The sequence below is a fragment of the Sturnira hondurensis genome, unplaced genomic scaffold, assembly GCF_014824575.4.
Source record: "Sturnira hondurensis isolate 20B ecotype Veracruz unplaced genomic scaffold, ASM1482457v3 Scaffold0009719, whole genome shotgun sequence".
Lineage (NCBI taxonomy): Eukaryota > Metazoa > Chordata > Mammalia > Chiroptera > Phyllostomidae > Sturnira > Sturnira hondurensis.
The window spans coordinates 12,298,027-12,311,106 of NW_028082350.1; the positions used below are offsets into that span (position 1 = coordinate 12,298,027).

The following is a 13,080-nucleotide window of genomic DNA, read 5'->3' on the forward strand; positions in this document are numbered from 1 at the left end:
CATAAAGCTATTGGTGAAAATGAACACTGTCTTTTATTTTATGGAAAAAAATTAACTGACTTTTTGGCCAACCCAATAATCATCATATAATACGGACCCTCTCAAAAACTGGAGATGCTGGAAGGGCCTGACCACTGAGCCCCAGGGAGGGCAGTTCATAATAAAGAAGTAAAAGAGAATGTGGAAGCTCTCATCCTTTATGTGTTTTCTTCCTCTGGTTTCCATTTCACTATCTATCACACCCAGATATTTTGGCGCTTTCTGGGGAGTTATTAAGGACAGATGGCAACCTGGTTTAATTGCCCACCACACTGCAGAGTGAAAAACTAAGGCTCCGCGGGGTCACAAAGCAGGAGGTCGGTGGCACAGAGAAGCCTCTACAAATTTTACTCCAGAATCCTTTTTGATTTGTCCCTTGCACACAAGTCAGTGGTTTTGTTAATCTCTCTCTCTCTCTGATACACATACAAGAAGAGGCCAAGAACTCAAAACAGAACAACAAATTTCACTGGAAATGTTGGTAGCACTGCCATCCCACCAGTCTGAGAAACGCGCTAGGTGATTAGCAGACATACTTCATGTCCTGTACATAATATTAATCTTACCATTCTTTTTACTGCATCTTCACACTTTGCTTTTCTGCCTTTAGTGTCTCAAAAGCCAATTCTTTGGCTTTTAAGGCTGGATTATACATTCTGCCCCGCTGTTAAAAATGAACCCCGGAGCCAAAATGTGCCCGGGATTCTAAGTCTAACGTAATAGCAGTGGCCACAAAGGCAGGGCGTTGAGCTGCCCTGGGGACTTATTGTTGGCTCCAACAGGATCTCTTTTCTGGGGCTTTTCTTGACCTGAATCTTCAGTTTATTACTAGGGGCAAAACCACACATTGAAAAGAGCAGCTATAAATGAATGCTTTAGAAAGTTCTTTTCAGTTGCTGCATGCACCGTTTTTTTTTTTAAAGCATAAGAAAGAGTTTTTCTTAGGTTGTACCTCCGAATCTAAAGGTCTCCTTCCATGAAAGAGCCTCAGATGTGGGCAGCCTGATGAATCCCAGGTAGCTTTGCTCACTATAAATCTTTCTATAAATCACCTCACTGTACATATTCTAAAGATAATATTTTAGAGAAATATTTTGTATCTACTATTATGTCTTAGAATATTTTTAAATAACGTGGCCCCAATATTACATATTGTTTCTTGATTTAGTAGAAGACTATAACCTTCTTTCATATGCAGACAGTCCCTAATTTAAAAAGTGTTTGTTCAAAATTCCCTTTGTCACTTGGTTTGGGACTTGTAATTTCCCCTTAGAGACAGTGATGGACTTTGGTAGTTGGGTGTCTAGACTGTCTGCAATAGTGTAACTCGTGGCATTGCTCAGAGGTAACGCCGTGCCAACAGCATGGTCCTGGCCAAAGGCCATGTTCACAGGTGTTTCTGTGTCCTTGAGATTCAAGACACCAAAAGCATGTGTGTACCTCAAGCCCCAGGCAGCCGTGTGACAAGAAAGACCTTCCCCCTCACCACCTGCGCGCAGACTAGGCCATTACAACGTGGTGAGTTCCATGATTGGAATGTTCACTGGGGAAGGTTGGTGGGGTGCCCATGAGAGCGTGAAGGCAAAAATGTCAGGGGATGGATAAGTGAGTAAAAGCTGGGGCCCGCTTGTGGACGGCCGCCCGCCGCGTTCATTCCGCCCTCCTCCCCCTTTCCCTCGGCTGCCACGGCTCCACCTGCCTGCTTCTTCCTTCCTGGCTGTCACGTGGCCCTTCCAGTCTAGGGCTCTGTTTTGTTTTGACCTCTGGCCACTGTGGCCCAAACGTGGCCTCCACGGCTCCTCTCCTCCTGAACAGCCTCACAAGTCTCCTGAACATGTTTTCATTTTAAACACCCCCATAGCATCAGGAAAAAGTCTCCTCTCGTACACCTTTGTCTTCTTCCTCATTTATGTCCTGTAAGCGAAAACCTCACCCTTGGATAATGCACAGGTGTTTGGAGGGTCTGGGGACTAGATCCCCATGTCACCAGGAAAGCAACAGCAGCGGGCCTCAGAGTCCTCTCGGGAGAGTGGCACTGAGAGGAGCTGGGACTGTGGTAGAGAATTGGGGTCACGATCAAAGCCTCATTAAAATACTCAGAGTCTAGCTGTGTCCACCCATGGAATGGACTCATGGGAGGAGCGAGATGCCGTTCAAATCAAGGATTCCTAGATAAGTATTTTGTTCAGGTGATGTCAATGTGGACCCTGGTCAGTAATCTTCAGTGAGGCCACTATATTGCCTTCCACACACAAAATCAGTGATTAATATTGTAAATGATCATTTTTATATGTTAGAAAGTCTGTCTGAAGTGTTCATTGTGTTTAGAGATCACAGAGTGGAAAATATTAGACAGAAATGAGTCCCCGACAGACCTATACGGCATTTAAAACAGGAATTGGAGCTTTGACTAGACACCTTCCAGCAATGGCAGAAGGTGGAACAGTAACCGTGACCTGTTACTCTGTAGGCTGCCTGCAGGTGGAGGGCGTTCCCACCAACCTGAGGTTGCTCTTCTCAAGGGCAGAACTGATTGTCATTTAATAATTTTATGTCCTTTCTACCTAAGTAAAAATCCCTTTCAAAAACAAATCAAATATGGCATAAGCCACTACCATCCATCAAACAATATCCCCCAAATAATAAATATGAGCCTTTTTCAAAATGCTCATATATACCACTAGTTATCTTTGAATTTTTGATACAGTTAAAGTTTGTGAATAGTCTTGAAACTGGCCAAAGTTCTTGAAATTGTTCATTCATCAACACATATCAGTAGAATCGCTCTGATAACTATATGTATCCAGAAACCAAAGACATTGGCATTTGACCTTAGTAACCGGTACTATGACTAAGTACAGATTTACTTTGCAGCCCAAAATGTACAAACCTCCCTCTGCCCTTGGACCATTCGCTGCAATCAAAACACCTCACAGGTTTTGCCTGTTGGACAAAATCGGGACCTTTCTGACAGTCATGGTCCCCGTGGCGAAGCTGCGGAGTACCTGGGAAGGGTGGCGAGGACACAGAACAGGGACTGAAGGAGGGAGGAGCACCAGCGGAGGGCAGTGGAGGGCAGCGAAGAGGCACACGGTGACAGAATAAGGAAACGGAAGAAATGAAAAGATACTGGGACAGCGCGCCACAGACAAACTTCCTTAGCTGGGCCATATTTTAAGGCATTCCATTGTTTTCTATTTTTAAATCAGTCATACATTTTGTTTATAAAGACAGTGAAACTTCCTTTCTTTAACTGTTTCCTGAGGGAACAGGACCTTGTCACCCTGAAAAAAGATTTCTAAGAAATCAACCAAGGCTAGAAGTTTCCTCCAAGTGGACTTTTTTGTTTATCTGCCACGTTCCCGTCCTCTGTGAGCGATCCTGCCTCCCGCCCAGAAGACTTTTCCTTGTATCTGTACATAACAGGTGGAGGAATTGGGGGGATGTTTGTATGGATGTTGTCGAAAGGGCTCTTTTCCTGCCTCCGGTGCCTCTCTTGTGAGTCCATTGGTCTTCTGTTCATGCCAACATTGTGCCGTTACAGCCTCAGTAACTCCTTGTTTATTCAGGCATTTGTGCAACCAGTAGTCACTAAGTGCTTCCCACGTGCCCGGCCCTACCCTGAACACTAGACATATAAAGGTCAACGGGACACTGTCCTGTGCTTATGAAACGCAGTCTGGCTGTGAACCTAGTGACTGCCGCAGCCCTGCATGGAATTGCCTGGTTGAGTGACCACACTAGTGATTCCTTCAGACTTCAGCAGGGCTATGCAAGCATTTTGCAAGGTATATCTTATTTACTTCTTCAAACTCAACATTACAGAGACATCGTTGGATAGCTTTTTCCAGGAGGATTGAACTAAAACATCCATGATCCTCCTTTTCTAACCACGTTGTGGTTTGCATCTGTAGGGACAGTTGATCTTTTCACTGAAATGTTTGCTCCTGTCAGTGAAGCCAAGCAGTAAAGGTTCTTGCTGAATTTGATACCACGCTAACATTTTAAAAGGTCACCCAGTTGATGTCCCTGCATCTTGGCAATGAGCAAGGTTACAGGTGTCACTGTATTTCTAGATGTCACCTAGAAGCTCCCAACCTCCAAAATTATTCATACGTTCCGTTCCTGGAGATCAGCCACAGGCTGGAACCTCAGACAGTACGCACGTCGGCCCCTCTGAAGCACCGAGGAAAGTCTGTGTTGATCTGTCTCCTTTTGCACCTGAGAGCCGTTAGTTCACCTGCTGAGTGCCCGCCGCTGCTGTGCTCCACCCACTTCCACGGTCCAGCCTCTGCACACAATTGGGCTGCCAACCAAGAGCATTTCCCATGCGGGGCAGTTTTCCTTTCAAGTGCCCACCAAGGGCAAAGGCACGTGGGTGGCTCGGCCTAGATTCACCATCAGCTTGGAAGAGACAGGTGACAGGCCAGTTTCATTCCTGGTGAACCAGTCAAGGGGCAAACAGTATTTTCTTCTTAGTTACAGAGTAAACTCTTGGTCAAGTGCCCTACCCCTCTGGGTGAAAGCCAGATACCTAAACGTGGCAGAATGAACTTCCCATCACCTGGCTCTCCTGATCCTGCCCGCAGGGGTGACTGCCACCTCCCTGAAGGTCACCTGCAGCCTTGGCCGCTGCCTGGCTCCAGAAGCTAGTGACCCAGGCTGAGGGGATGTCCCCTCCAAGAAAGTAAGACTCAAAAAGGCCAGAGACCAGCAGCGCATAGCTGCCTTCGACTCAAAACAGAGTTGTTTTCTATAGTATGCATTCACTGCTGAATTTCCAGTTTGTTTGTTTGTCTGTGTGAATGAAAAGGCCAAGCCACGGAGAGCCCAGGTGTCTGCAGGTAGCAAGGGGCTGGAGCTGAGACCCTGCTACGCCACTCTTCCTGGACACAGGCCCTCCCCCGCCGCACTCTGTGCCTGACCCGCTCACGTATGTACCTTTCCTGCCTGGGCCCAGACGCGCAATGTCTAGGCAGCTCCTCGCCCGGTCTTCGTCTAACAAGCTTCACTGCCGTTGCACGGGGCGTCCGCGGCGGGCACTTCGCGGAGGGCGCAGGGGTCGTTGAGCGGCTGCTCAACACATTTGATGGGGAACAACCCATTCGATGCTCTCTGGGGCCGTTTGTGCTTTGTCTTCAGTAAATAAATAGGAGACTGAGCGTGCCTTGGGCCGCAGGGGAGCGGTGTAAGCATGTGCATTGAGCAGAATCATCAGAGCCCTAGCTCCAGCCGCCTGGAGGAGATGCTCCTGGACGAGTGGACTTCACGACAGCCGGCTGATATTTTGGCATCACAGACACTCCCGTTACAGCCAGGGGGGCCACTCACGATGTGTGCAGGCACTTACAGTGGGGATCCAGGGAGGCTTTGGTTTAAACAGAATCCCCGGTTTTGTGGGCACCAGCTCTCTCATCACCCTGTGCTCTCCTCTTCGTGGAAAGGGGATTGGAAACAACGCTTTCCGGTCAAGGCTTTGATTTACCACGTTTGATTGGCTCATCCTCTTCAGTACTCTAACTCCCTTCTTTGTCACGCTTCGGTTTTACAAAATAATAGTTATCCTAGGGGCTAGTCTGTCTGGGAGATAGATGGGCAGAAATCAACACAAGCAGCAGGCTGAGGGAGGAGGCCTGGGGTAGCCACCCAGGGGAGGACGCCCTGTGCAGGGGCCTAGCAGCCCAACCAGTCACCCACCTTGCTCCTCCGGGCAGTTAGTCCCACCCCAAGCTCCTTTGCTCTAAGCCCCACCCCATTGCCTACCATTTTCTTGGTCCCCAAGCTCCCAGGGGAGGTCTGAGCACCCTGAGAGGCACAGACATGTTCTTTGGAGTCAGTGATCCCCTGGTCCCATCGCAGACTTGTCACTGTGCCCTGGAGGGGACTCCCATGCAGGTGTGCAGAGTGAGCTAACCTCTCTAAGCTCATGCTGGCTTGTGCGAGCACTTTCAGATCACAGAAGCTGAGTAAAGCTGCTTGTACTCTCATTTCCTACTCTGGGAATTATGGCTGCAACATCGGCCTAGCTCTTGAGGCTCTGGTAACAGTTTCTCAGCGCCTCCTGGAGAATCAGTCTATTGCAGTTAAAAGTGACATTAATGATGCGTAAGAGAGGGGACTCTTAGTGCGCCCTGGGTGGTGGCTATTGCTCTGACGTGTACATAGTCTGGCAGACCCCAAACAAGTTTTTAGTTGCCCCTCCCTAGAAAACATGGGCTGCAGCGCCTGCAGGTGGAGGAAAGGACTTTGAATATCGGCCTCAACTTCTGCGAGTACAGGGCTGGGCGGGGGGATGCTGGGGCAGCTGGGCTAACAAGGTCACTCTAGTGAACTGTGGTTTAATTAACCTTTTTTTTTTGACGGACAAGCTCAGGATTAGAGCTTGTCAATGTCAGACTCATGGCCCATGCTCCTGAGCCATTTATAAACCTGTCCTTTTAGGAATCAATTATCTTTTGTATCAGTATTGAAATATTCAGGCACCTTCAGAAACTGTTGCTCCCCCTGACCATTAAAATTGCAGTGGAAACTGAAGTTTTTTCTATGTGAAGAATATATTTTTTATGTCCATAGAAACCTAGTATTGGAAGAAAATTGAGGAGGAGGAGCAACAGGAAACACACAAAATATACCTGCTCAGCTTACTTCACATTATGTTTCTTTGGTGTGATTTAAAAAGATACCCTGACTAAATAAAAGCCATATTAAAAACTAGGCAGATGACCTCTCTTTCCCTCAGAACGGCTTCTCCACACCCTCCCCCTCAACACCCACACTTGACTCTTCCTTCCAGAGCTACACTTCCAGCTGGGGACTGTCCCCCTCTTCCCGTGGGCCTCAGTGCCTGCAGCGCCCTGTGTCTGCTAGTACCAGAAGCAGCCACCGAATGGGCAGTAGGGAGATCAGAGTCACTCAGCTGGTAACAGTTCCGCACCAGGACTCCTGTCTGTATTTCCAGAATATGCTTCACCCCAGAGTATACCCCATTCAGACTGTACCAGCAAGCTGCATTTCTCGGGGAAAAAATTAATAACCAAATGATATTTTCAAGAAAAGTGCTACCACCAAAAATAATTAAATACTCAAACTTTTCCTGCCTTCTAAAATCAAACCTCTTGGACTTCTTGAAGCTCACAGCTTCTGGGAGCACGATTCATTTTTTTATGTACCACACACATAGCCCACAAGATAGTGGAAGACATACACCAGGGTATGGTTAGCATTTTCTGGCCGAGAGGAGAGGTGGTAGTAACAGCTGAGAGTTCAGTAGTACCAGCAGTGATGTTTATTTACATCTTTACCCATATAATAAACGGAGCCTGTGCGGGCTGGGGCTGAGGGGGAAGCAGTCTGGGTGATCCGCTAATGCTTTTAGCCAACTTCAAAGCTGATGTACAGTTCAGTTAAACTGGGGGGACCATACATGTCTATAAATGTATAGATGCACTAATATATACATACTAGACACTATTGTGTGTGTGTGTATATATATGTGTGTGTGTATATATATGCACTATTAGTGTATAGATACACTAATATTTTTAAGATAAATTTGCTCATTGCTGGGCTCTCTATGGCTACTGGTTTTTCCCAGATGGTTAGAAATTTCATTCTCTATGGAATTTTAGTTTCAGTTAATAAGCAAAAAGTGAATATAGTCTGTGTTATGATATACCTATTTAAGGGACTACAGACTTTTTTTCCCTATATATTTTAGAGAGATTCTTGCTAAAGTAAAAAGAAAGAAGGAAGAAAGATGACATGATTTGCTACCTGGAAGCGCATTCTTGTTTGGAAACCTTACAGGCATCACTGAACCTCGGGGATGAAATAGAATGACTCTTATTTAATAAGAAGATATCTAAGTCTAATAATGACGTTGTAATGTAGCCATCTAAAGAACTGGAATATTAGCTATTTGTAATGTCTATTCAAAAATACTGTGACACAGATAGTATCACTCATATCACTATTTTTATTTGTCTTTCATTATATAAGACAAGGAATGCTATTTTCTCCATTAATTTTAAATTCCTAGAATTTTTTTAAAACAAAGAATTTAGTATAAATATTTATACTAATTGAATTTAGTATAAATATTTAGTATAAATAAGTTCTACTTTTATCAATTTCTCACACATCTCTATATTCCAATAAAATAAAGGGTACTCATTTATTTCATGAAAGGAAGTGTTGGGGTGTTTACACTGAAACTGTTTTATATAAACGGCAGGAGCTCCCACTGAAAGGGAAAGTATCCAGATGTATGAATTCTAACATGACAGGACACCAAATTATACTTGGAGAAATGAGGCTTTTCTTAGCAAGTGGGTCCCGCTGTGCAGAAATATTAGCTGACCTTGTCCATAAAGCATTTTTGCTGGTTATTTCCTAAACAAAGACGCTTGACTGTTGAATAAGCAAACATTTTATTTATTTATCGTACAGAGTTTGGTCAGAGCATTGCACAAAGAATAAATATTTTGGTTAGAATGTGTTGAAAGCTTAGCTTTTAGGCTCAACACTGATGGACTGGGTCACGTGGGGCGAGCTCCTTGCCCTCTGCAAAGGTGTGGAGCTGGGAATGAACTTGGGGGGTCAAACTCCAGAGGCCACAGTTTGCACTTAATAGTTTAGCTTTAGCTGTGCTTTTGGATCATTAAGAATATTTTAACAGCTTTATTAGAATATTTTCCTTTTTCTCTTTACTATGGGACATGTAAACATTCCCTGAATTTGAAACTTGTTATCTCTTGGGAACAAAATTACTCGTGATGGGAACACATCTTTGAATTACAAATGTTAACTTAATAAATAAACAATACATTGTATTGTACATTCTTAAATATTTATATTTAAAGTTTACAAATAACTTCTCCCATACAAACGAATTCCCTCACTAGACTCCTTGGTCGCCTTAGCAAATATACGTTAGAGGGTAATGAGACACATGAAAAAGAAACATGAAGCGAAGACGAAAAAAGGGAATTGGGTCCTACAAGCACTGCACGTCCACAGACACGCTGCCGCGGTTTTACAGCAAACACTGTGCATTGGAAACATCCTTCTTCCCAGTGGCCGCACGGCCCAGGTGCTCATTAAGTCTGCCTCTGTTCAGCGTGAAGGGTGGGGAGTGTGCGAAATTGTAATTGCATCAGAAGTATGAACAGTTGAAGAACATGCCTATTTTCAAATGTCTGTGTTCAAAGGGTAGAAGTTAAACTCGTGACTTTTGCCTCACAGGAGGTTATCTAAAATCACGCATATCTTTTCCTTTAACAGATAATTCTGAAGTAATCAGCAGAAGTGGAATGGAATGCCAAGAATCCGCATTGAGAATAACGAAACATTGCTACTGTACATACTACCCTGTTTCCTCCTCAATAGAATTGCCACAAACTGCATGCTAAATACAGATTTAGTTCTTCTGGACAGACCACAACTCTAAGAAGCTAGCGCTGCTATATCATATATGAGTATTAAATATGGTATGCTTAGTATATTCCAACCTAAGATAGTTAACTACCTGAGACCAGCTGTGATGTTTAAAGACATAAAGGATAAAGTTTACTTTTAAAGGGTTTCTCAACATAGTTTCTGTCCTAGGAATATTGTCTTATCTCCATAACTATAGCTCATGCAGAAAGCCCAACCAATTCCGACTCTGAATATTTCAAAGTTAGCAATAAACAAATAGCATTAGGTTATAAACACCTATTCCCAGGGGCAGGTTCAAGTCCAGCTCCAATTACTGTCCTTTCATTTTCCCACTGGATCAAAGGGTATGTTTCACTTCTTGACATGAATGCTGCAGCAAAGACGAGAAGTGAAGTAAAAAACTGACACCTGCCCTGCAGGTCTAAAATCTGAATGGAAATGCAAGCACAAGGACTGGGGGACGCATCCAAGCGCGGTATTCGGTTTGCCTGGAGATGCCGTCTTGAATCACGTGATTCTAGAATAACGCTAACTAGATGGAAAAAAAAAAAAAAACTTTGCACGGTATGAGCTTCATACCCCACCAAACAAAGTCTTGAAGGTATTATTTTACGAGTATATTTTTAAAGTTGTTTTATAAGAGAGACTTTGTAGAAGTGCCTAGATTTTGCCAGACTTCATCCAGCTTGACAAGAGCGCGCGGCCCATGCCAATAGCCTAATCTGAGGGATTAGTCTTTCAAACTCACCATCCGTTGGCCTGTCACCGAATGACCCCTTCTGAACTAGAACCCTAGTTGAACGAGGAAGCTGTAGGCGAGGAGATCTGTATAATATTCTAATTTAAGTAAGTTTGAGTTTAGTCACTGAAAATCTGACTGTGACTTTAATCTAAATTACTATGTCAACAAAAAAGTAGATAGTCTCACTTTATAAAAAATCCATCACTGTTTTGCATTTCAAAAAGTTGGATTAAACGGTTGTAACTGACTACAGCATGGAAAAAATAGTTCTTTTAATTCTTTCACCTTAAAGCATATTTTATGTCTCAAAAGTATAAAAAACTTTAATACAAGTACATACATATTATATATACACATACATATATATACTATATATGGATGAAACATATTTTAATGTTGTTTACTTTTTTAAATACTTGGTTGATCTTCAAGGTAATGGCGATACAATTAAATTTTGTTCAGAAAGTTTGTTTTAAAGTTTATTTTAAGCACTATCGTACCAAATATTTCATATTTCACATTTTATATGTTGCACATAGCCTATACAGTACCTACATAGTTTTTAAATTATTGTTAAAAAATCAAAACAACTGTTATAAATGAATATTACGTGTAATTGTTTAAACCATCCATTTTCTTTGTGAACATATTAGTGATTGAAGTATTTTGACTTTTGAGATTGAATGTAAAATATTTTAAATTTTGGCATCACCGCCTGTTCTGAAAATTATATGCACCAACCATATCATTTTTTAGAAGAAAGAAATTCACCACTTTAATTAATGTTAGTCAAAGTCTAATGACTATCTTATATCATAGATTTGATAACTCCATCAAAATAAATCACATTCTAAGTGTAATCTTACATAGCGCTTGTATCGTTACATTTGTTTTAATTTGTGGGAAAGTATTGTATCTAACTTGTATTTTTTGGTAGTTTCATCTTTATGTATTATTGATGTTTGTAATTTTCTCAATTATAACAATGTAGTTATGCTACAACTTGCCTAAAACATTCAAACTTATGTTCTTTTTTTTCTTTTTGTCTTTGTTAATTCACTTAAACTCATTGAATGCATAGTATACATTACTAAAGGGTAAATTATGCAAATCACTGAAATATTTTTGTAGACTAATTGTTGTAACATTGTCTTTATTTTTTCTTTTGTCTCATGATTTTGATGTTAAAAATTATTAGCACACACTATTTTCAGCCCTTTAATAATGGACATTCAAAAACATCAGCTGTATCCCCAAGCAAATAGAGAGGACTGTATTTTTACTACGATATCCATTTTCCAGAATTGTGATTATAATATGCAAAGAGTCATAAATATGCCATTTACGATAAGGAGGAGGCAAGGCAAATGCATAGATGTACAAATATATGTACAACAGATTTTGCTTTTTATTTATTTATAATGTAATTTTATAGAATAATTCTGGGATTTGAGAGGATCTAAAACTATTTTTCTGTATAAATATTATTTGCCAAAAGTTTGTTTATATTCAGAAGTCTGACTATGATGAATAAATCTTAAATGCTTTGTTTAATTACAAAAACAAAATCACCAATATCCAAGACATGAAGCTAACAATTCAACAAACACTACAGTTAAGAGATGAACTCGTCACTTCTATGGGAACTACATTTCACTCTCGGTTTTTCCAGTATACTAGCACTTCACCGAAATATTCTTTCAGCCATACCACTGGTAACATTTCTACTAAACCTTTCTTTAACACTTAAAGAATTCCCTCATTCATTACCTTACAGTGTAAACAGGAGTCTAATTTGTATCAATTATATGTTTTGGTTGTAATATTCAGTTCACTCACCCAATGTACAACCAATGAAATAAAAGAAGCATTTAAAAGGATTTCTAGTCTTCCTCCTTTTTGTGTTGAGGCAGATGCATCACCAGCCAAACAGAAATGGTTTTTATTTTCACAAAGACAACATTTGGTCACTACTGCAAAGGGGCGCAAGCGCTGGTGACCAACGGGAGGTCGGCAGTTTCTGCTTTTGTTAGTGGCTTTTTAACAGTGAGAAAAACAATGGAAAAGGATCATTTTAGAAGCATTCTTAGCATCCTTTGAAATCAAAAGTAGAAATGAATCCCACCACCCAGCCCTCTTCTTCAGGATTCTACCTGAACAAAGAGCTGTGAACAACAATAACCAAGTTGGGAACGAAACACAAGCTTCATTAGCAGTCAAGAAAGTGCCCAGTAATCCACAAGACAGGCTTCCAGTAAGAGCCTGATGAGACAATACGGCTTGGACCTGAGGCTGCAGAAGGAGCCAGAATGCTGAGTCCTGCTCTGTGTGCACACCCAAGACAGGTGAACCAAGGAAACAGCGAGAGCTGAGCGTCACACCTGAGGGCAGGGGTTCAGCAGAGAGAGTGTGCCTTCCCGGACTTCCTTCCTCAGCCCTGTGAGGTCAGTGGCACTTCTCAAGAAAGGTAGTGGTAGCTTTTGGGTAAGACCACTCCTGGTCCTGCAAGGACTGGCCGGAGCCGCCTCCTCCGTGGGGGAGAGAAGGTTTTCTCCGTGTGGCAGGTTTACAGCTTTGGGCCTTCTGGGTGGTTATGGTATCCTGAATGAGGGTAGGAAACACAAACGTTCAACAGAGCAGGCCTATCCAAACACAGAAATAAAGGCACTCATATGTTTAAGCTATGTCATCAGGGATTTCCAAGGTTAAAAATACTTTTGCACATTTGTGGATATTTAAAAGCAATATTTTTACTGTAATGCAGAAGACAAGGGGTCCTGTCAGTTGCTCCTCACAAGAAAACATCCTCTATTAATAGTTCAGTTCAAGCTGCCAACTTTGAAGAATAAGTAGTTAAAAAT

The 13,080-nt window shown here is 42.3% G+C and overlaps 1 protein-coding gene across 8 annotated transcripts in view; it reads left to right on the forward strand.

Annotated features, from left to right (window-relative positions):
• The window catches only part of MBNL2 (muscleblind like splicing regulator 2), a 147,439-nt gene extending 135,340 nt beyond the window's left edge, over nt 1–12,099 (forward strand). For all 8 annotated transcript variants that reach the window (XM_037057571.1, XM_037057570.1, XM_037057573.1 and 5 more), the window contains one exon: nt 9,322–12,099. In XM_037057571.1, the coding sequence (XP_036913466.1) occupies nt 9,322–9,336 (15 nt within the window). In that variant the 3' untranslated portion in view covers nt 9,337–12,099. The remainder of the gene's footprint in view (nt 1–9,321) is intronic.
• Nucleotides 12,100–13,080: the final 981 nt, after the last annotated feature.